General features: G+C 41.5%; 1 protein-coding gene across 1 annotated transcript in view; it reads left to right on the top strand.

Annotated features, from left to right (window-relative positions):
- Positions 1-5701: 5701 nt before the first annotated feature.
- phf24 (PHD finger protein 24) overlaps positions 5702-21890 on the top strand; it is a 41950-nt gene continuing 25761 nt past the window's right edge. Inside the window, exons 1-3 of the mRNA XM_008281824.1 lie at positions 5702-6096; positions 15853-16280; positions 18236-18421. Coding sequence (XP_008280046.1) covers positions 15855-16280; positions 18236-18421 — 612 coding nt within the window. The 5' untranslated portion in view covers positions 5702-6096; positions 15853-15854. The remainder of the gene's footprint in view (positions 6097-15852; positions 16281-18235; positions 18422-21890) is intronic.

Below are 21890 nucleotides of genomic sequence, written 5' to 3'. Positions count from 1 at the left end.
AGGAATAAAGCTGCAGCAGAACCAGGCTCAGGGAGGGCAGTAATCTGCTTCCACTGGATGGGGTGAGGATAAGGGGGCTCTCTCTTTCTTTGGCAGCCAAATGCTTCCAGCTGAGATATTTTAAAAGAAACTTGTAAAAGGGTCTACAGGCAGTTGGTGGCTACAAACTCAAATTTTAGGCTAAAAGAGAGTCATGAAAGCTATAAGGTTTCTTCTTTATCAGACAATGAGTTTTTTAGATAGAAGCTGTTTTTACCTTTTGACATGTTTCGTCTGTCACTTCATTCTTCCTCAGAAGCTGACGTCTGTGGTGACGTGTCTTTATCAGCTGGTGGTTTCCTGGAGGCGTGACCCGCCCGGCAATCTGTCAGATTTGCCTGACGGGCCCCGCCTCCTGCTACCCGGTGGTCTCTGCAAGAGAGCATCTCATGTGTGGGATAGCATGAATGCCCCCTCATCACGGTTCATGGTGTCTTTGGCTCGCCTCCTGATTTCTATGGCCTCGTTGATCCAACATTTAAATTTGTTGCTTTATGATCCAATGATCTTTGCGTTGTCCCAGTCCATGATGTGGTTATTTCTTTTGCAGTGGTCTGATATGGCTGATTTTAGGTTCACCTGTTCTGCTTTTTCTTTTTGTGATCTTGTGAGCCATTCTGATGTTTCCTTTTTTATATTCTTTTTTATGTTCGTTCTTTCTTGTTGGAAGCTTCTCCCTGTCTCTCCTATGTATGTTTTTCCACATGTCTATTTACTGAGAACAGTTTTTCAATAAGTACATGAAAAGAGCCTTGGCTTTATTCTCTTTAAGTGTTCGACCGAAAGAAAAACAAAGAGATGTTTGTCCTTCCAGCGTTCAACAGCATATTCAGCCCCTTTCATGTCAAGGCACAGGGTACAAGTGGACACGCAAGCACCGATTAATGCACTGTGTATTCAATATCATCCAGTACAACGGCCGAGGTCATAGGATAGGAGTGCTGCACTGAGATGAAGGTTTTTCCAGGAGTCTGAAAGACAAAGGAAGCGACACGGCGGCACTGTTGTGAAGAAACACAGCTGCAAAACAATGAGTATACATGCTTTATGTACATAAAATCCCATCGTAGCTCATGAATAATTTATGGGAAAACAGAATGAAACAAGAGTGTTTGGAGTGAAATATGAGCATAGCATATGCAAAACTACATCGAATGAAAAGCTGAGCATACAGAAAGAAACCTGAGAATAAAGAAACCTGAGACGTGCTGAATGAACGATAAAGCTGAGGGGAATACAAATGCGTCGTGACCTGACAACATCACCTGTGGTTGAAATTGCTCGGTAATTATGTCACTATTAAAAATTAAGTTTTGAAGTTAGTGCTCATTTCTTCCCCTGGTGTTGAATCCAAGAAATTTCTGAATCGGAGCACAACACAGCTCTGCCCTGAGGGACTTGCCACCTCCTGGGATCTCTCCTTGCAGCGGCACTGAGGATTTTAAGTGAATTAACAAATGGAGTGCAATTGGAACACTGGTTCTGGAGAGAAAAACACGTCATTTTGTTTTGAACGCCACAAACTGGTAGGGATTGCGCATTGCTTGCCTGATTAGCCGGTTCCAGAGCAGGGTCAGTATGTTGCTGGTTTGGTTCACTATAAAACTAAGCCTAGTGATATTTTGAGGAATACACAGATCTGCTTTCTGAACAAGTTTTAGCTAAGAACATTGGAACTACTGTCATATCTGTCTGGCAAATACAGCCAATAAGAGTCAAGTTTAGCTTTGCACAAAAACTGCAAATTGGGGAAAAAGAGAATGTTGGTGCTAAACTAAGTTAACCGTCTCCTGGCTGTTCCCTTACAAATACAAAAGATTTGTGGCTGATTTACAGAAAAGACACTAGTTTGCCAAAAAAAAATTGCTATAACAAATTTGCCAATGTTGGCCTATAGCAGCAAACTTTCAGCAACATTCTGGCAATAATGACAAGTTTGCCACTTCTGGCAATTGTCAGTCAGTTTGTGTTTGGCACTCTGGCAACAATGGCTTATTCATAGTCTCAGTACTCGCACGGCGATGCAGTGATTAGCGCTGTTGCCTCACAACTAGAAGTTTGTGGTGGGTTCAACTGTGCTCAGATGGCGTCCTTGTCTGTATGTGTGTTTTTTTTTTAACAGTTTCTCCCAAAGTCCACACACATGCGTGGCAGGTTAAATAATGATTCTAAATGTGATTTCAAGTTGAGAATGCAAGCATGAATGGTTGTCTGTTTCCCTGTGACCTTGTGATGGACTGGTGGCCTGTTTGGGGTGAACGCTGCCCAGTGCCAGCTGGGATACGCTCCAGCCCTCCTGTCACTCTCTGAAGGATAAACTGGCTGCAAACATTCTACAGTGAAAAATAGACTTAAAAATCAACTGTTTGCTATACCTCTTCCACAAAGCTACCGGAAGGTCAACTGTATGTTTGCATGAATCTAATTTGCACATGAAGACATGACCTTTAACACTGCCAAAGTTTCGAAACCTGAACTTTATTTGCAAAAGTTGTCATCTAACTCTGCAAATGTTTCCTAAAGAGGCCAAACTTTTACTTTAATAGCTGAGCAAAGATCCATCTGCTGCACAGTTTTAGCCTCATTATAGTTGCTGTGGCTTTAGCAGTCTTTCACTAAGTCTTTAGCAGGACAAACAGAGCATATGGCATGAACTGGAGTGTTTTCAGTCACCAGCAAGTGGAGCTCCAATGCATAAAACTCCCGATTCCGTTAGTGACACAGATGCTTCAGTATGGCCTACTCACTTGGCTTGACGATTCGGTGCTGAAGAGTCTATCTTTCCGTCTTTGCAAGCTTAAATTCACAGAAACCATCCGAGTGTAAGTTTATAGGATTTCTCACAGCATTAATTATAATGTCTCAAGCTGCTTGTATTGATTGTTTCAACGTAGTCTGCATCCATATTTTGTCAACTCTGTGTTTTGCAGTGCATCCACAGCAGAGCGCGGAGGTGATTAGTGGGGTGATTTAGAACATGACAGCTATTGCATAAGAGGTCAATTCTCTAATTGGTGCTCTTGCACTGAAACTCCTCCACTGCTGAAAACAAAGCAAGTGACAGAACATAAAGAGGAAAGGTGCAATTACTGTTCACTTAAATGGACCAATCAGGTGCCATCAGGCCCATTGTTCTCACTCACAAGAGAAAGTAATCCAGCTCTGAAAAGGCAGTGATTGCAGTGCGCCAAAAAAAAAAGAAAAAAAAAAAGAAAATTCAACTCTGAATCCATGGGAATGCTATTAAGACTGCAACCGGACTGTGAATGGACTGTTAATACTGACGGACTGCTCCACCGAGACCATTAGAACTATTCTGAAAGACCAAGTGAGACCATTGCTATTTGCTTTCCCAGCCTAATTCTTCTTTTTAAAACGTTTCACGTTTGGCCATGCCTCTGCCGTTTGTCTTCATTTAGGAGCCATTTCTGTAAAAGATGAAAAAAAACCCAACAAACTTTTAATAGTGAGCTTTAATTCCTTTCTTCATGCTCTCAAACACTTTGACTCATGCACAAGTCTTTAGATTTTAATATAAATGCACGGTTGCCTGGGTGACAATCCACACAATACAATTTCTAATTGTGAGAAAATGTCAATTTAAATTCAATAAAACATTCATTTTGTAAAAGAAAAAAAAACAACATATCCTCTTTGTGTTGTAAAGGCGACAACGGGGATAAAGTGTCGCCAGCAGGTATTTGAAGGGTCGTGTTACCCAAGTGACACACCGCAGTTGACCACCTCCTCTCATTTTTTTCTTCCTCTTCCCTCCCACTGAGAAAAGAGGCCAAGCATCTGAAGACCCGTGGGTCAGTGTGCACTTAGGTTTTCATTAATAATGCACAGCCTTCCATTTGAACCAGCAAGCTGTGGAACAACGCAGTGGGACACGGCGCATGCAAGTTGTTCATACTTTAATCATAAACACCGCTGTGGAGAACCTGCCTTTCAGACCGCTGTGCTGATACTGACTCAGCTTTCACCTTTGCGAGCTGTCACTCCAAATATCCATGTGTTTCATCTGTGGGCGCAGCCGATTTGTTTGTGTTTGGATTTTTTTTTTGTGTGTGTGTGTGTGCACGCATTAGCACATTTATATGGCAACACACTGTGTGGATGGAGAGTTTCGAGGAATGATAGTATCACAATGGAGTCTAGATTTCATTGTTCCTCCTACTAGAGATAAAAAGTAATTGTGTTTGGACAAAGATGCCAGTATCTTAAGGTTAAATTAAAACACAATTTTGAGATTATTTTCCCACCTGTTCCTATATCCTGCGAACACTGAGCTAAAACCATGTTCCAGCAGATCTGTTTTTGAAATTAAAATGATTTCTAAGTACTAAACATAATGAATTTTTTAAAATAAAGTCCTGGAATTTCGATCTGAAAATCTCACAGAAAAGCAATACTGTAGATATTTTCTACTGTATTTCAGACATACTGTATGTATACAGTGTTAAAAGTTGTAGACTGACAGAAAATTGATATTCTACAGTGTTGTTGAGAAGCTGATTATTCTAGGGAGAAATATTGAGTGGTTCAAGCTTCCCAAATGGAAGGATTTGTCATTTTATTAACATATTTAAGAAATTAATCAATAAAGAATGCACTACTGTTTTGCTTTGGTAAGAATATTTATATATATACACAGATTTATATAGACTCATATATGGCCATATGGATAACTTCTCAATATATATGGATATATTAGATGATTATGGATAAATGAACACACTATGTACCAGAAATTACAACATTTTCCCACCAAAAACCACCATTCCATGACAAAGCAGTTGCATCCCCTCACATTTCAGACATACAATGTGTTTGGTTAGTTTGAACCTCAATGAGAAATCATGACATCCAGCCATTGACCATTAGAGTGAATGGGCAATTCCAGCAAAACTTCAGAATAATGGCAATTGTCAATTCAGAAATATTTCAATTACTGCATCCCATCTGCCTTCACCATGTGAGCTGAACTACTGGCAATTCAAAGAGCTAAACGCGGTCCCTTAAGAAGCCATCATTAGCATAAATATTGATTGCAGGACCTGGTATTTCTCTTAATCATATAAAGGCAGGATGTTAATCACGACACTGTGGTGGATATATGTTTGAAGAATTTTAAAACTAAGTGGGGACACTTCAACATTGTGTGGAACAACACAAGTTAAGCTGGATTTGAAGGATGATCATTATTTTATTTTGAAAAGGGGCTCCAAAACAAGAAAAATAAAGTTTGTGCTGAGCAGATGTCAGATGTCTCTCATGCATTGTGCTAAATTCTGTCTCCAGGCTTGCTTGACTGTGAAACATCTCCCCCCCAACACACATTCATGCCACATTCAAATGGGATCCAAACCTTGGAGCTGCACACTGATTTTTCTGTGTGAAATAATTGGCTGCTGAGGAAGAAGCATCTTTTTTTTTTTTAGCCAATCAAGAATGAGAAGCCCACAAGTTATTAACCTGAATGATCACCACTAAGTCACTGGGGCTCTCGGGGATAGGGAGGAGTGTGTGTGTGTGTGTGTGTGTGTATGTGTGTGATGCTGGTGCGAATATGACGGTCATAAATCCCTGATTTAACTTCAGTGGCCGTCTGAGAGTCTGCAACCAACCAAGGTCTCCTCCTGCTGCCTGAACCGCCAGCAGGCTGCGTGTCTCCTCAGATGCTGAGGGAGTAGCTGAGGAAGGAGGGTGGGGGCAGCAGACGCACACACATACAAAAAAAAAAAAAAAGATTTCAGCACCGGAGCTGTCCGTTCTGCTCTTGGAGAAGACTCTATTCGTGCTGAAGGGAGAAGAAGAGGAAGAAGCTGGTGATTTTTCTTTTCTCTGCGGGACTGCTGAGGAGGATAACAAACAGCTGGTACCATCCATCTCCCTTCGGACGGAGGCGAGGAAAAAAAGGCGCACAGACTTCATTCGCGTCTTGCCATGCTGGACGGCCGGGCTTGAGACAGAGAGGATAAAGTCTCATCCCCCTCTCCTTACCCCCTCCCCAATCCCCTCAAAATAGGTTGAACACCAGCCTTGTCTTTAACGGTGAGTCACACATTTTGGAGATGTTTTTTTTTTTTTTCTGTGAAAATGTTGCGCGGGACGCATTCAGTTTTTACGCTGGGGCAGAACTCATATGTAGGTGGATGCCTCATTACAGATGCTTGTATGGGAAGCGTATTTAGGTCAGCATCCATATGGGTGTGGATGAGAGAGCCGCGGTTGGTTTCAAACTACAGGAGGTGTCTCGTTTCATATCTGATCGACGAGAAACTGGAGTGAGAAAGAGGGGAGTTCTTTACACTATACATAGCTCACATGCACGTCATTTTGGCACGGGGGTGACTGTTAAAGCACCAGGCTGTTCTCTAGAACCTCATCCAGTAATGGGAGCAACTAATGGCACGGCTGGCTGATTCAGAATCCTCTCTGCAGCTCTAGTTGTAGTTTTCTGCTGCTTCTGTCCCAGGTGGGGGGAGACTTGTCCATTAGGCTCCTCCATCAGTCTTTGTTTACAACCCCATTCTTGTTATCTCCTGGCCCACAGAGGGTCCATAAGTGGGTTTTTTTTCGTTGCTTTAACCTTGGAGTGAGTCCTGCCCCTCGGTCTGTGACAAGATCCCCCTGCAGCTCTGAGCTTCGCTTCTGCTCTGTGCTCATTGTCAAAACTCTCTCAGAGCTGGCAAGGTGCTCCTCGCCTGGCAGCGCCTGAATGCTAACATCATGTCTCCAGTCCTAACGATGCATTGAGATTTAAATTCCCCAATTCAGGCACTTCTCAAGCTGCATTTCAAACCCCTTCTGTGCATTTTTTTTTTTTTGCTGAAGCCCAGAGTGTGCTTGTTGTTGTGGAAGGATGGCAGAAGGAGGCAATGAAATGCCAGAAGGAGAGTTGATGTTTCATGCATTTTCTTTTTCCTAAGGAATCAGAATCATCCTTTTTGGATTCGAGTCACACGTTTATCCTGTGTGTGTCCGAGTGCACGTACGTCTGCGTGTCTTTAGCTGCTTTCCTAATGATTCCACTCACTGGCTATTACGGGGATCTGGGTGAACTCGTTAGTGTAATTAGTTCCAGGTCTTTGCTTCCCTGGTCTGTGGGTGAGATCTTCAGCTAAAGGCGGATTCATTCCCATGAAAAGGCATGCTTTGTGGTGCTTCCATTCAAAAACTCTCTCTTCCCCCCCCGCCCCCTCTCCTCCTCTTCCTCTGAAACAAGGAATGAAAAGGAGGACTGGTTGGGATTCTAATCAGCACATACCAGTGACATCCAACAGCTTTGGGAAGGCAAGCGTACAGTCAGAGAAACACACACCCAGAGTTTAAACGTCCTTTCTGCACTTTTACGATCTAAAACAGCGCTGCTGGTTGGTTGTGTTTGATGTTAAATTTAAGGCAGTTACATAGACTAAACTTATCTCTTGTAAAGCAGTGGATACATTTACAGCTCCGAGTGGTGTGAAAGTACCTCAAACGAAACAACCCTAGAAGGAAGAAATGTTCTCTTTCGGTTGAGCTGCTAACAAGGCATGTCTGCACGGCAGCTGCAATCTGCGAGGAGCAAAATTGGCTGTTTTAATGCATGAGAAAGTGTTGATACCGGTCGCTAATCGTAATCTTGTCTCCCTTAAAAACGCTTTCATTCTGTTGTCAAGACGGCAAAGGAAGTTATAAGGTCCTGTCTGGTTTTTTCAGAGAACCCCGAGTGATCAAATGTACCTATATTCTATAGAGGAGCTGCCTATTTGGCCAATTACATGTTTCAGACTTGTCTAGTTGTGCTGTGACTTTTCTCAGCAGCGGTGAACTATTTTTTTCGGACTGATAAATGGCTGCTCAGTAAGCTCAGTGACTTCGCCATGGTGACACTCGAATAGCAGAGGGCTGAATACTAATATAGACTTTAAGGTGTCCCTGTTGGCCTCTACTTGCAGGAGGAAATAGATTGCAATTCAAAATGAAGATTAATTTCCTTCACGAAACAACTTCAGGTGGAATCTGGATTTTTTTTAAAACTTTGTGCTTCTGCAGCTGGAAGAAGTTGCCCTACATGATCCGGCACTGGTGTTAAACTGAGGAGTAGTGTGGACAGACTAAAAAAAGGATTCCTCATAGGAGCAGAAAAGAATCACAAGGATTTCAAGAGCACTTTGGTGCCACCTCCCTTTGAAATTATCAATATTTAATTAAAACAAGAAGCTCCTGAGAGCTTCATCATCCGAGAGCTCGTCATAGGCAATTGCTGACATGAATCAAGACCCTGAACGTGTGTTGAACCTAGATTCCACTCGCGAAGGTACATAAAACATCGGAGAAAACAGTGAGGAACAAAATGAATGCTTCACTTACTCCGCACACTAAAAAAAAATAAATAAAAAAAAGTGGTGTTTTGCTTACGGATTGAGAATATTTCACGCCAGACATGAAAATGAGTCAATATCTCAGTCTGTCGCGGTGCAGCCTGACAGAATAACATTTCCTCAGCCATATATGTCAGGTTCTGCCCCAAGGAGTGGCCCTGTTTCCCTCCTCCCCTCCCCTTTCGTCCAGATCTTTTTTTATCCAGGGGCATTTAAATCATTCAGAGGGGTCCAGGAAGGAGAGCAGAGCATCCGAGGCAGCTGTACTCCTGCAGGAGCCCAGTGATCGTCAAGCCTGAGGGAGTTTCATCCTCCTTCGCCTTGGTATTGCCCATCAAATGCAATATGGAGGCAGAATCTGAGCTTTAAGTGGAAACATTTTTTGGATACGTTTGACATTTGAAGGCAAATTTAGGAAAGGGAAAAAAATAAAAAATCACTGCAGCATTATGAGGAAAGAAAGTCAAATAATGCTGTAAACAACATTAAACTTCTTTTGTCAGGAAATGAAACCACACCTGAAAGCGCAGGGATTGTGTTGTCAAAGCTAATTTCTGGAAATCTTTTTTTTTTCCCCACCGTTTGCCTTCACTTTGTTTCTTTATTTTTAGCAAGACTCACCTTGTAATAAAACACCCCGACTGACAGTGATATATATTCTTCAAAAAACTATTCACCGTAGATTTTCAGTAGCTGGGCTGTCAGGGATGGAAAAAAACAAATACATCACATCTGTCTTCCTCTCTCAGGGCGTTTAGACGCACAAACGTCACTGTCATTCAGGTGGGAGGAAGGGTTTATTCGTTTGACAGGCCTGTGGTCAGATGCTTTCGGATCTCAGACTTCGCGAGGCGACCGAGTGGCAGGTTACCCGGTGCTATCTAAATGCGTGAAGGTATCAAAGCAAAAGCGTTGACCCATTTGTGTCAGAATCGACTTGTACGGGGAGGAAGAGAGAGAGGGAGAAAAAAAAAAAAGTACAAGGCTTTTATTTAAAATTCATAAGTTAACCTGAAAATGACAAGGTCTTCTGCTTGCTCACTTACTTCCTCATCAGCAGCGGCTCCACTCTCGGCTCTGTTTGGAGAATGCAAATGCTGCTTTTGCTTTGTTTCCAGTCCTCTTCTACCCTCTGGCATTGTGTACTTTGTACACAGACGAGTGTAGAAATCTGTTCAATGTGATGAATTAGGGTGTAGATTTTATTAATAAGGCTAATAAAACAAGAACTTTTTTGTTCTACAGGAGAGAAATTAGATTTTTTCAAAGGATATTGAAATCATATAGGTTCTATTTGCTGCTGGCATTCATTTCAGGGAGTGCATGAATACCTTGAGGCTTGTAATGGTTTCTTTTTATTGTTTCTTACCCCTCCACCCCTACTGTTTATGAAGCCTATTCACTTTGCTGGCCATTAAAGAACAATTTGTTTTCAGTTGATTATCTCATTTACAATGGCACGGCCCATTATCTGCACTGCACAATAACCAAGCAACCAGTTGTGGCAGCAGCATTTAACCAACACATCAACCGTTGCGCTGGTATTTTAAGGCTTCAGGCATGCAAAAGCTTATAAACTGTCTTTTTTTTCCTCCTCTTATGGTCATGTGAACAGAGGCAGCAGTTTTACAAGCTGGTCCTTGCAGGCATCTCTGGCATCTCGAGGCTTTTCTCTGTCTAAAGTCTGTGCCAGCGCTGCTATGAGCCTGAGTGGAAAGGTCACTTCAGTGGATAATTAAGTCCCCATAATAATCACTGTGCCATCCTGTGTTGTGATCACCACATCTCCTCTATTTACAGCCCACTCATTAGCTGCAGAGGACCAGGCTTCTGGTAAGAGATTTTCACATACTCAAGTGGTTCAAACCGGATATAATCTTAGTGCTATTGTGGCTTTTTTTTTTTGTTTCTATTTTGTTTTTATCTTTATCCTGCTTCTGTCTTGTGAGCTTAGTTGTTGATGGTCTGTGTGGTAAAACTCTTCGAAAACTAACCTTCTTAGTATACTCTGTTTGTTTTTTGTATATTGTTTGGAATTTCCACTTTATTGGATGCTGTTTGTAGATATACAGACAGGGAAAAGGGAGGAAAGGAAAGGGAGCTTAATATCAATTACTTTTTGAATGATACATTGGACTTGAGTTAGATAAGTCATCCTGTATAGCTACAAATGACTACAGAGTGCATATACCTAAAACCAGTAAACAATTCAACCTGGTGGAGTGTTTGGTACCTTCTTTGAATGTTTCATGTTTAGGTTATTGGTAGGATGTAGGGTTGTTAATTAAATTCAGAATGACATGAACCTCGACACGAAGCGCTGCTGAAATGCCTTTGTTTATTTATGTTCTACACAGGTTTAATTAAAAGATGGCTTTTTACGATTTATCCTATGGCATCAATCGGCTATCAATCACGACTTGTAACCAATCAGATCGTGATCTGGGCGGGACCTTGTTCGAGACTACAGATAGAGAAAGAACACATTTTGAAATGAAGTTATTTAATCAAGAATCACTTTTAAAAAAAAAAACAACAACATTAGCATTAACATTAAAAATGCATTATTTGAAGAGATGCCAGAAAAAATGTTGTTTGATGCTTTCAAATTCATCTTGTGTCCTCTTTTGGGCCAGGGTTGGGGTGTGGTCTCACGTCCACCATCGCATTTTTTAGACGATAGTGATCTGGTTGCACCACACTATTATTCTGCTACAGGAGGAAAACTTTGTCTTTAAACCAATCACAGTCATTGTGGGTGGAGCTAAGAGAAGGACGTAGCCTTGGTGCTTCATCAAACTGTTGGAAATGTTTTGGTGAAAATGTTGCACGCAAGGAGATAAACGCTCAAATCGAAATTGATCATCCATCGACAAAACTAGCAGGGCTGCCTTACTTTGGCAAAACTTGACATTTTCAGTGTGGTAGCTGCTCAGATGTTGTTGTTGTTGTTTCCCATAGCAAAGAAAACAGTAACAGGCAGTTCACAGAAAGTTAGTCTCCTGAAATCAGCAGCCAATCTTACATCCAATGAGTCCGACAAGGTGGTAGCCAACTCCACGCTCAAGAGCCAGTGGTTTAGATTTGCAAAACCCTAAAGAGCTGGCAACAGATGCAGACACAGCTCTGTTTTTATAGCACTGACTGTCTACATATAGATTCCCATTCTGCTGTTTTTGTGTAAATTTTCAATTTACTCACAAACACCAGGATAGAAATGCAAAAACAAAACAAAGAAGGATCTTTTCTGTAACTTCTGTTATTTTCTATAAAACTCTAAATGATCACAGTTACTGCAAATCGTGCACTTATCGTAAGTGGACATTTTGGTAAAACGCTCATTTATTTCCTCATTTCCCAGTAAACCCGGCAACCAATCCCAACCACAGCACCGCTGCATTACAATAATGGACCCGAACCTTTCAGCCTGAGCTCATCTACGCTAGAGGACAACCCACTGAGCCGATTGTCATCCCTGCACTCAGGATAACTGTCTCTTCAGTATTCTACAAGGTTGCATATGTGCATTTTAATGACTGTATATTCTCGGCATGTTTCTGTCATGTATTAGACGGTGGGAGGACACTGTCACTAGAAGGACAGATCTTTTGAACGAAGCGCTCGTCCTTGACACAGATCAGGGTGTCTCAGCTGTTCCAGAGGACATGACTCAGGAGTCGCTACGTCACATTTGAATTTAAAACGAAAGATAAGAGTTTTCACAGTTTATTTATTAGTGTATTTGGGATTTTTTAGGCTGTAATAGATGCTGCTTCACCACTGTGTTATTATTAATCAACTTTTTGGTTATTGAATTACATATAATTTTGTCATTTTTGAAGCAAGGACACATAAAAATACGCAAAACATGTTTAAACATTAGGCGGATGGGATGCAGCTAATAAATCCCTATCCACTGCAGGAATACTGGCCTGACCTTTGACCTCTTTTCATTGAGATTTACTTTAACTGGGCTGCCATGTCATTTCGTCTAGTTGTTGTTGTTTCTTTTTCTTTTTTGTTGGATGGTTTAAATGCACGAAACCAGAGAGAGTGCACTCAGTATGAACTTTGTGTGATACAAATGAGTGTTGTTGCTTCTACAGTCTATAAAATCCAGGAGCAGCCTGAGAACATAAGGCCTGGCAGGCTATTAGAGTCTTAGCCTGGGAAGGAAGACGAAGCAAATGACTCCCATTTCACTTCAGATAAATGCAATTAAATTTCACATGAGCACTTATGTGGAGCACGGACGGATGGGATCGCGTTTCAGAGCAAAGACACATGTCCCATAAGTACCATGTAATCAACTTGAGTCCGCCTTTTTTCAACAATGTAATTCACGGTGGCGTCTTGCTCAAGTGGAAATGAGAACTGAGATGGTTTCTCTACCTTACAGTGCCTGATTTCACTAAGTGTGTTTCAAAGTTCATCAGTTGAAAATATTTAGTACAGAACAAACTATAGGAATGCAGATTGCACATTATAGTGCAAAAACAGAAGAATAAACCTCATAAAAGTCTTATCAGTCCCATTTTAGTCATGATTATAGATGTTACATTGCATTTACGAGCTGTTCCTCACTCTTTTATTGCCAATAACTACAACAATAACATTGCCAAAAATCGAATTGCCTTTGTGTTTCAGACAAATGCTGCAATCTAAAGGTGTTGGCTTTAATAACCAGCAAAGATTTCATTGAAAACCTGCAGGGAGAGTGAAGTTTGTTCTCTCCTTGGGGCTCAATAAAGTAGATCTTACCTTATCTTATCTTGAGTGATTTCATTTGGTGAACAGTCAGAGTTGAGGAGAAGTGATGTCAGATATCCACAGATGGCTGAGCTCAGCAGATTGTGGTGATTGATGCTGTGTATCCACTGTGGCAGCTGTGAACAGAAGCATACATTTCATATGCACACAGACCTAAGGTTGACTTTCTTGGGTTTTTATTTTTTTTTGAGCCCGAACTGGTCCCCTGAAGTCAATTTACCAAAGAATGAGGTGATGGTTTTTGCTGACTCACCGGTTGAACCTTTTAGTATGAATACCCTATTGGTTTAGGATATTTGGTTGGGGACACTGGATGGAAAACACCTTTCTCAGCTTGGAATTGAGGTTCCACTGGGCTTGTATGCTGCTGAGGAAAAAAAAGCATGTCAAATTAAAAAGAGGCTTAGAAATATGTTTATGTCACTTTTTTCTTGATTAACAACATTTAGAAAGTAGGTTCACACAAGAAATAAGCAATTACACAACATATTTCTCTTATTTACCTCTACTTGTATGCAACATATTTTTAGTTTTATGGTCCAGGTTTGGATTTTATCAACCTTTAAGACTTCTGCCTTTACATTCTGTACTGTAGAAGAGAGTGTAATGTCATCTTTTCGGCCCGAATAAATGAAAATTTAAATATGTCCAACAGTTTTCATTGGCACTGTCTTTTTGGTGCAAAGTATGTAGCTCCAATAAAAACCCTACACAGTAGGGGCTGTAGAGCTCCCAAAAATAACTGGGGCATCAGTTCTGGAAAGACACACTGTTGGTCTTTTTTCAATGCTGTGAGCACAACAAGCACATTTACATTCATCAACATTTTGGATGAAATTAGACAAGCAAATCCAGATCCATGTGTACAAGCATTTTTTGTGTGAAGTACGTCTTTAATTATTTAGCTTTATGGAAAATCACTGTGGCAGCATGTTATTTACAGACTTTTGTGCGTCCTGCAGTTGGAACTGTGCTCATCTGTTTGCACTTTGGTTTGTTATTTTCACCGAGATGGAGAGGCTCTTTATCCCCTGACCCCTATGTCAAGACTGTAGGGATGCATGACCTTCCAAACCATCACAAATCTTAATTATAGGACAGTGTTATTGGTAAGTGTTGATAAGCAGTTATTTGTTGCCATTCAGACACACGTCATCCTTGATATGATGAGTTGTGGAGAGCCACAGACACATTAGAGCAACCTATAGATTTTTGCATCGATGTGCACTGTGTCCCTTGCCCACACTAATATGTGGGCCTTTCGTGTGTTAAGGGAGTGTAAATGCGCTCGCTTGTGTACTCTCAAACCTTTTCCACATTTCAGGGGCCCTGAGGTCTTATTTGGGGTTTGGGAGTGCTCATAACCTAGTGCATATGAAATATACAGTGTCATTTTCTTTCCTGTGAGTTGTGGGATCTGCTTCCATCGTCATTATATTTGACAGTTGAATTCCACAAATAAAAATCCAATTTTCAGTCACTATCTAGATGTAGTTGCATGAAATGCAAGCTGGAATGTGAGGATAGGGGCAGATGGACAGGGTTTATTAGTAAAAAGGAGAGGAGTTCAGGGACTCTGCTGCTGATAGAATGAGATATGGAAGCTATTCAATGCATGTAGAAAAAGTAAAGACCTTCAGTAAGAGCAAGATCTGATGTGCAAAAAGAACAAATGTTTTCATGGCTTTATTCCAATGCTGCAGTTGACTGCAATAAATGGGCTGCAAGGTGGATTGGTGGTTAGCACTGTTGTCTTGCAGCTAGAAGGTTGCCGGTTTGCGTCCCGGTGATAACAACCGGGATCTTTTTGCATGGAGTTTGCATGTTCTCCCCGTGCAGCGTGGGTTCTCTCCGGGTTCTCCGGCTTCCTCCCACAGTCCTCCCCACAGTCCAAAAACATGTTGAGGTTAATTGGTGATTCTAAATTGTCTGTAGGTGTGAATGTGAGTGTGCTTGGTTGTCTGTCTTTAAGTGTAGCCCTGTGAAAAATTGGGTGTCCCCTGTCTTCGCCCTGAGTCAGCTGGGATAGGCTCCAGCTCCCCGCGACCCTAGTGAGGATTAAGCGGTGTATAGATAATGGATGGATGGATGGATGCTTAATGGATTCTTTAATTTTGTGTCTGTAGCAGCTTTTCTTTAAGTGTCTTTCAACTTTCAGGTCATTTTTCAAAAGACAGATGAGGTCAATGTGCTTCTTTTTGATTAGGAGGACATTCCTATGCACAGATATTCATTCATAGATATATCTATACATGTATATACTTCACATGTTCAAGTGCATATGCATTGGTCATAAATACAGGATTTGTTAAAAAGTAACAACATTAAATCCACTTTTTGATTCACCGTATTTCATTATTCATTTATTCTGATTCTAGCTTTAAAAACAAAAATATCTGTGAAAAATGCATGACTCACCTCTGCATTTGTGTTTTTCTTTTTTTTCTGTGCACTTCTGACTTGAAGTGGGTGGAGCTTAGCTGGAAAAAGCTGATGTCATTTACCCCATTCACCAATCACACTGTAGGAATATTTGAATGAAAATCTGATGGCAACTCTGGGCTTGTTTGTTGCCAACACTGTCAGTTGTAAGTCAGGGTTATGATGAGCTGTAAATGCAGTGTACTCGTGTAACCGTTCTCTGTTTTTGTCTCTCTCTGTCTGTTTACAGCCATGGGAGTGCTAATGTCAAAGAAGCAGCAGGTGGAGAAGGTGCAGAAATGCAACGCTGTCGTCTCTGCCTTCCAGGCGGGCATCAAGGATCGCGCTGTCGCAGTCAAGCAGCCAGACGGAGATGCAGAGGAAGGTGAGGGGCCTGTCAAGGCTTCAGCCAATCCTGAGGAAAAGAACACAGAGGAGGCGGAGCAAGAGGAGACGGACAATAGTGCAAGTCCGTCCACCTCCCAGCAGGCCTCAGCTCCGGCGAGAGATGAGTGTAAAGTCAACCAGGAGGCTTGGTCAAGGTTACGGGATGGGAAAGGAGTCGAGCCGGAAGACCTAGACAAGAGCCATCAGCTCACGCCGCCTGCTTTCGTGCGACCCAAAAGGGAAGCCGATGATGACCAGCCCGTAGAGGTGGAGCTGGAAAAGAAAGAGCAGGTATTACATGATAGCCAAAGAAACTGAGAATCCACAGCGAAAGTGTTTTTTGAGTCAAACATAAAAAAAAAATCACATTGATATGACAAAACACACACACTACAAATCTCCACGTACTGGGATTAAAGAGATGACTGCAAGATGTCAAAGAATCTCCATGGCAACAGCAGCACATTATCTTCTTTTCCTCCCTCATATCAGGGAGTTTGATAAAGCAGTTTAGGCACGCTGTAAAGGGACTCTTAAGCTTTATCTAAACACCCGAGTTGACAGGGAGAAAGTTTTCTGCAAGGCCCTTTCATTTCCACACAAGCTGCGATATGTTGTTGATGTGCGAGAGGGCTCTTCACAGCGAGCGTGTTGTGGGCGGGCTGCTTTGGCTGGTTCTGAGAGGTGACCATTTCCATGGGGATGCTGACTAACAGGGGATGGAGTTCGCAGGAGCGCCGACACCATCAGGTTTTTCTGTTCGGCAAAGAGTAAACATTGCATGGCAACTTGTTGTACCAACGGTGCTGCGGTTTAACAAGAGGTAGAGAAATAAAAGCTTCTGTCTTGGAGTTAAGAAAGGCTGAAGCAGAATGGAAATAACAGGTTTAAAGATAAGTAGACCACAATAAATACAGCAATGTTATGGAAGAATTTTGCCAAACTAATGCTTCTAGTAGGTGGGATTACTGGGTATGGCACTAAGCTAATTTTCCTTTTATTTTGTCAAATTAAAACCTCTGTGTCTCCATTCACAAATGTTTCCTTGTAGATGTTTCTACTATATGCTGATGACACGCTGTTGTGAGTATTTTTTTAAATTAATGTGAACTAATATCTAACCTAACTGGGTACTTTGAAGCATTTCTCAAATTTTATGGAAAGAAATATAAAAATCTGAAGGTATCTATGTCAAAAACTCCATTTATTGGTTCTTTACACCACCACTTCTATTACTTTTCATGTGTACAACCAAGCATAACATTGCGAGTGCCCTCCAGGAAAGGCTGTCTAAAAATGTGGGATGCTATTGCCATATTTAAATGATACAGCATCTCTGCCCTCTCTAACACAGCCTGCTTCTCACCTCACCTTACAATGATGCCATTTGGGACAGTTACAAACACGTTTGCTTGCCAACATGCTTGGAAATCATGTTGTGCACAATATTTCTTCTCTCGCATAACCCAGAACGACGAAGAACAGCAGAAGTCAGTCGCTGCTTCCTACACACATTTAGTACAGCATAGTGTAATGAAAACTGAAGTCAGCAGGGTCGGTTTAGATGTTAGTCTTGATTTTTAGAGAAATAACTGCCTTCTGGCAAATGGGCTATTGACCTTCTCCAGAACTTGTGGCCTGTGCTAAAAGCATAGATCACATTTTGGCCATAACTGTGATGGATGTAGTCGTCATATGTATAAGTTGAAGTAGAAGATAAACTCGAACTGATACTATGACATCTGGGATTTGTTTGCAACCCTGAAGCCAGCACTGTGGCACTGAAATAGATATACAAAACAGCAAGGAAAGAAACTGACAGTGTCTTTGTGTTGTAAACTGACCAAGCATTCTGCAGTCATTTCCCCTGGCTTGACAGCTGAGTGCATCCTGGCTGCAGAGTGAATTTGCAGGGAAGCTGGACAAAGGCTGACACTGAACACTTCAGACAAGGGCACACACATCAGACTGATGCCAGAGGTAGCGATGTCGTAATTATCTGTCTTAAAACACAAGCAAATTACTGTACACGACACAAATCGCCATTATATAATACTACTCCCACTATCAAACCGCACTCCTACCACATGGATCAGTGCCTAATCTTTCCTCTTGACCTGCTAGACGAGCTTTGGTGGACAGGCATGCTGTGATTTATTTCAAGGTGATTGAACGAATGTTGTACAAAAACCGAGCATGCATGCAAAACAAAAATCTTCACAGCCTCGCTCTGCTTTCTCCCTCAGCCACCGAGCGACGAGATGTGCGATGTGTGTGAGGTGTGGACGGCTGATGACTTGTACCCCTGCCGGATCTGCACTCGAGTGTTTCACGACGGCTGCCTGAGGGAGCTGGGCTACCTGCGTGCCGAGGCCTTGCAGGAGATGAGAGATACAGCCCACACTGTTACTGGCTGGAGCTGCTACTATTGTGTAAGTCCGCACGACTTCACTGCCACCGTCACTGACTGGAACACAAATAAGCAGTTTAAAAAAAAAAGCAAATGTATGGACAGACACCAAAAATAGATCACACACTATTTTTGGGAGAATTTGTGTCCATATTTATGGAGGGGCAACTCAACATTTGATAACTGCACTGAAACAATAAGGAATCAGGGAAATCTCAGAGCTAATGGTTTACTTCTCAACTCACTCAATCAAACAAGTAATCGTAAGGTTGTTTGTACATGAATAGAAAAAGATAATATAAAATACATATTTGCATGTTCTTGAGGTACAATCAGAGTTGTTTTTTTAAGCCAGTCAAAACAAAGAATATCTACTTGTCAGTAAATTTACTATGATATGCCATGATATGTTGACACCTATCAATAACCCTACTGGAGGCTTGCATTCTAAATATGCACGTCAACATCACCAACAACTGGGCTCTTTGACTTAAAGAGAAGTGTTCCAACCTCGTAGACATGAACGTGTATGTTTCTTTCTCAGAACTGAATCAGAAGAAATATTGCAGTACGAAACATCATCAAACTAACGATAAATTACCACACAAACACAGCATCCAACATGTAGCGGAGTAGAGGCTATCTTAAAAATATATAGATATCTATTATGTCTGATATTAAAGCTTATATAAAAAAAGAGGCTTGGGATAAGTTAAAAAGGGTGTCTTTACATAGTTCGTCCATTTGTGTACACTCTAACTCCTCAGCAGCGCATGCAGCAGAGTATTTATCGCAGCTAAGCAGACAGTGGTGCGGAGTAAAGCAGTGTCTTCACAGTATACTGCTAACTAGTTGGTGAAATACGTTGCTGGAGAGTTAATAAACAGTGACACCTTTTCAGCAAAACTCTACTATATTCCTGTAATAAATAGCACGTCATTCATCATTAAACTTTAAAATTTGTTTGCTATAGCTAAGTGACCTTATAGTCACATGTCAGCTGATTGGAAGCCAGTGGTGTTAGCATCGAAGTTCACTCTCCCTGTAGATTACAACATTAACAGGAGTTGAACTGATGGTAAATGTATAAATTGTTGTAGTTTTATACAACTTCCAAAGCAAATAATTGTAGTCCGTGTATATACAAAAGCTATAATCTAAAAATTTGGTTTTATAGCGGAATCAATGTTAATGTCTTAGCTCAGCTGTAGCAAACTTGTTTGTGACCATTTTACTTTGAGATTATAATTTTCAGATGAAATAGAAATCCACTTTAACGTGATTTAGTTGAGACAACATGAGACAACATATAGACTTCACCTATGTTATTTTTGACATACGTAAATACAGATATAGTATAGAGAAATACATCAGGAGTGAATATTAGGCTATTTAGAGTAGAATGCTAAATAGTATGCAGTGCAGACTAGTGTGTTTCGGCCAAAAGATCAATATTTGGATTTTTAATTGCCATATGCCCAAAAATCCACTGTCGGTCGGGCTATACAAAATAAAAAAATAAAAACTAGCTTGAGTTATTATTAGATTGTTTATACCGGCCAAGAGAACCATAGAGCTGCCTGCAGATAAGATCTTTCCCCAGGGGTAGCCAGAGCCACCATCCACAGACCCCTAATGCTGTGCAACAGTCTGGGGTTTGTGTTCACGAGCAGAGAAGCAGAGTCTGGTGGTGCGGAAACAGGCTCGACAATTAGTGTTGGAAACAAGGAGGAGAGGAGCAGTCGCTATCTTTTACACTGTTTTGTACAAGCTGGTGTTGCACAAACAACCGTCCACTGCAGAAAATAAGGGGAGGCAGTGTTTTAAAAATCCTCTCAATTCCTCCTATATTCCAGAAAATGTGAAGGGACTCACTGGGCTTTGTTATTACTTGCTATGAATGCTATTCCCCCTGTTGTTGGCCGGCTGGAATACTGCTATGTCGATCGGTCCGGGTCACAAAAGCATTGGATCAGAATAACTTACTCCATCTTTAAATCACGTCTGACAAGGTTTTGGCATTTAACTGTTGCCACCTAACATCAAGGTTGCATTTGGTGTCCATCACTGTGAGTTAAGGTCATTATTAAGCTATAGCTTTGCAAATGTGCCAATTATCATTATGGCTGGTGAAATCAGCTGCTGGTATAGATTGTTTTTAAGCCCTGACAGTTATGTAAGTTCTAATTAGAGCTGCAGCTGTTTCAATGTGAGAATGACAGTCTTTCAAATTGTACTTTTTTTATATATGCATGAGCATCGTGGGAGTTGTTCTGATGGATAGAAGACTGGTTCTCCAAGAGATAAGGGCAGTGATCTCTTTTGATGTGGCCTCCTAGCAGACAATTATTGTGCTGCACAAATGTGAGGCTTTTTTTTATAGTTAAACTATTTCAGATAGAATTCAAATATAGTGAGGCAACACTTTTGGCAGAGTTTTCAGCAGTAAAACAAACGGCTGCTTCTCATTGCGGATTCAAAGCCAATGCTGAGACCCATGACTCTCCGGTGATCATCACCCTGCGAGAGGCATAATGCAATCTACTTTAATTGAAGCACAAACAGCTTAAGGGAGCTTTTACAGGAGGACCCTTCAAACTGGAGTAGGGGCTTCACTGTCTTTTACCAGCCCCTGAGAAACAAAATCACTTACCAAAGTTGTGCAACAGGAGGATTTTTTTACTTTATTTCTTTTCACACAATCTGCGAGAAGATGGTGAACGGTGCAGTGTCCTTGGCTGGCTCCTTCCTGTGTCAGAGGACTGAGGTTGAAAGGACACAATTCAGCAGGAGGGAGAAGGAAATGCTTTTTTTAAATTGTGAATTCTGGTCCTTATTGCAAAAAAAAGGAACTAGCTATTTTGATAGCACATGCCATTCAGCTGTTACAAATCCCCCCTTCTGTTGCATCTGACATTTAATTTCACACAGGCACCAGAGGCTGCCGCTTGCAGATGGACTGAGTTCCCTTGAAAGTGGATTTACAGTCCGCCTTCAAAGTAGACTACTGCAAGTATGGCTCAATCCCAGCCAGTCAGATGGAGGACGGATTCATGCATGCAGATGACCCTTCTTTATTGCACTGGCTTCATTTTCATTCTTGCAGCTGCAGGCCCCTAAGACTTCTAAGAGCTGAAGTACCACGGGGACACTCAAGTCAAAGTTTGGGATTTCCTGTAAGAGAGGGAAATGTTCCTGTCTTGGAATAAAGTGTAAAATGCTCTGAGGTTTACAGCTGTATTGATTGATTTTTAGCCACAAGAACTCAGTGTAACAAGCCAATAATTAAAAGTCTGACCTTACATACACCTACCAGTTCCAGCACTAAAACCACCCGCCTAATGCTGTGCTGTCAAAACAGCTCTGACTTACTCAGACGTGAACTCCACGAGACCTCTGGAGGTGTCCTGTGGTATCAAGCACCAAGACATGAGCAGCAGATCCTTTAAAGGTCCCATTTCGTGCCCTTTTTCCAGTAAATAAATCACGGC

Source organism: Stegastes partitus, unplaced genomic scaffold, assembly GCF_000690725.1.
Source record: "Stegastes partitus isolate 25-593 unplaced genomic scaffold, Stegastes_partitus-1.0.2 Scaffold246, whole genome shotgun sequence".
Taxonomy (NCBI): domain Eukaryota; kingdom Metazoa; phylum Chordata; class Actinopteri; family Pomacentridae; genus Stegastes; species Stegastes partitus.
The sequence above is the reverse complement of the archived record's forward strand: the minus strand, read 5'-3'. Positions and strand labels throughout refer to the sequence as shown.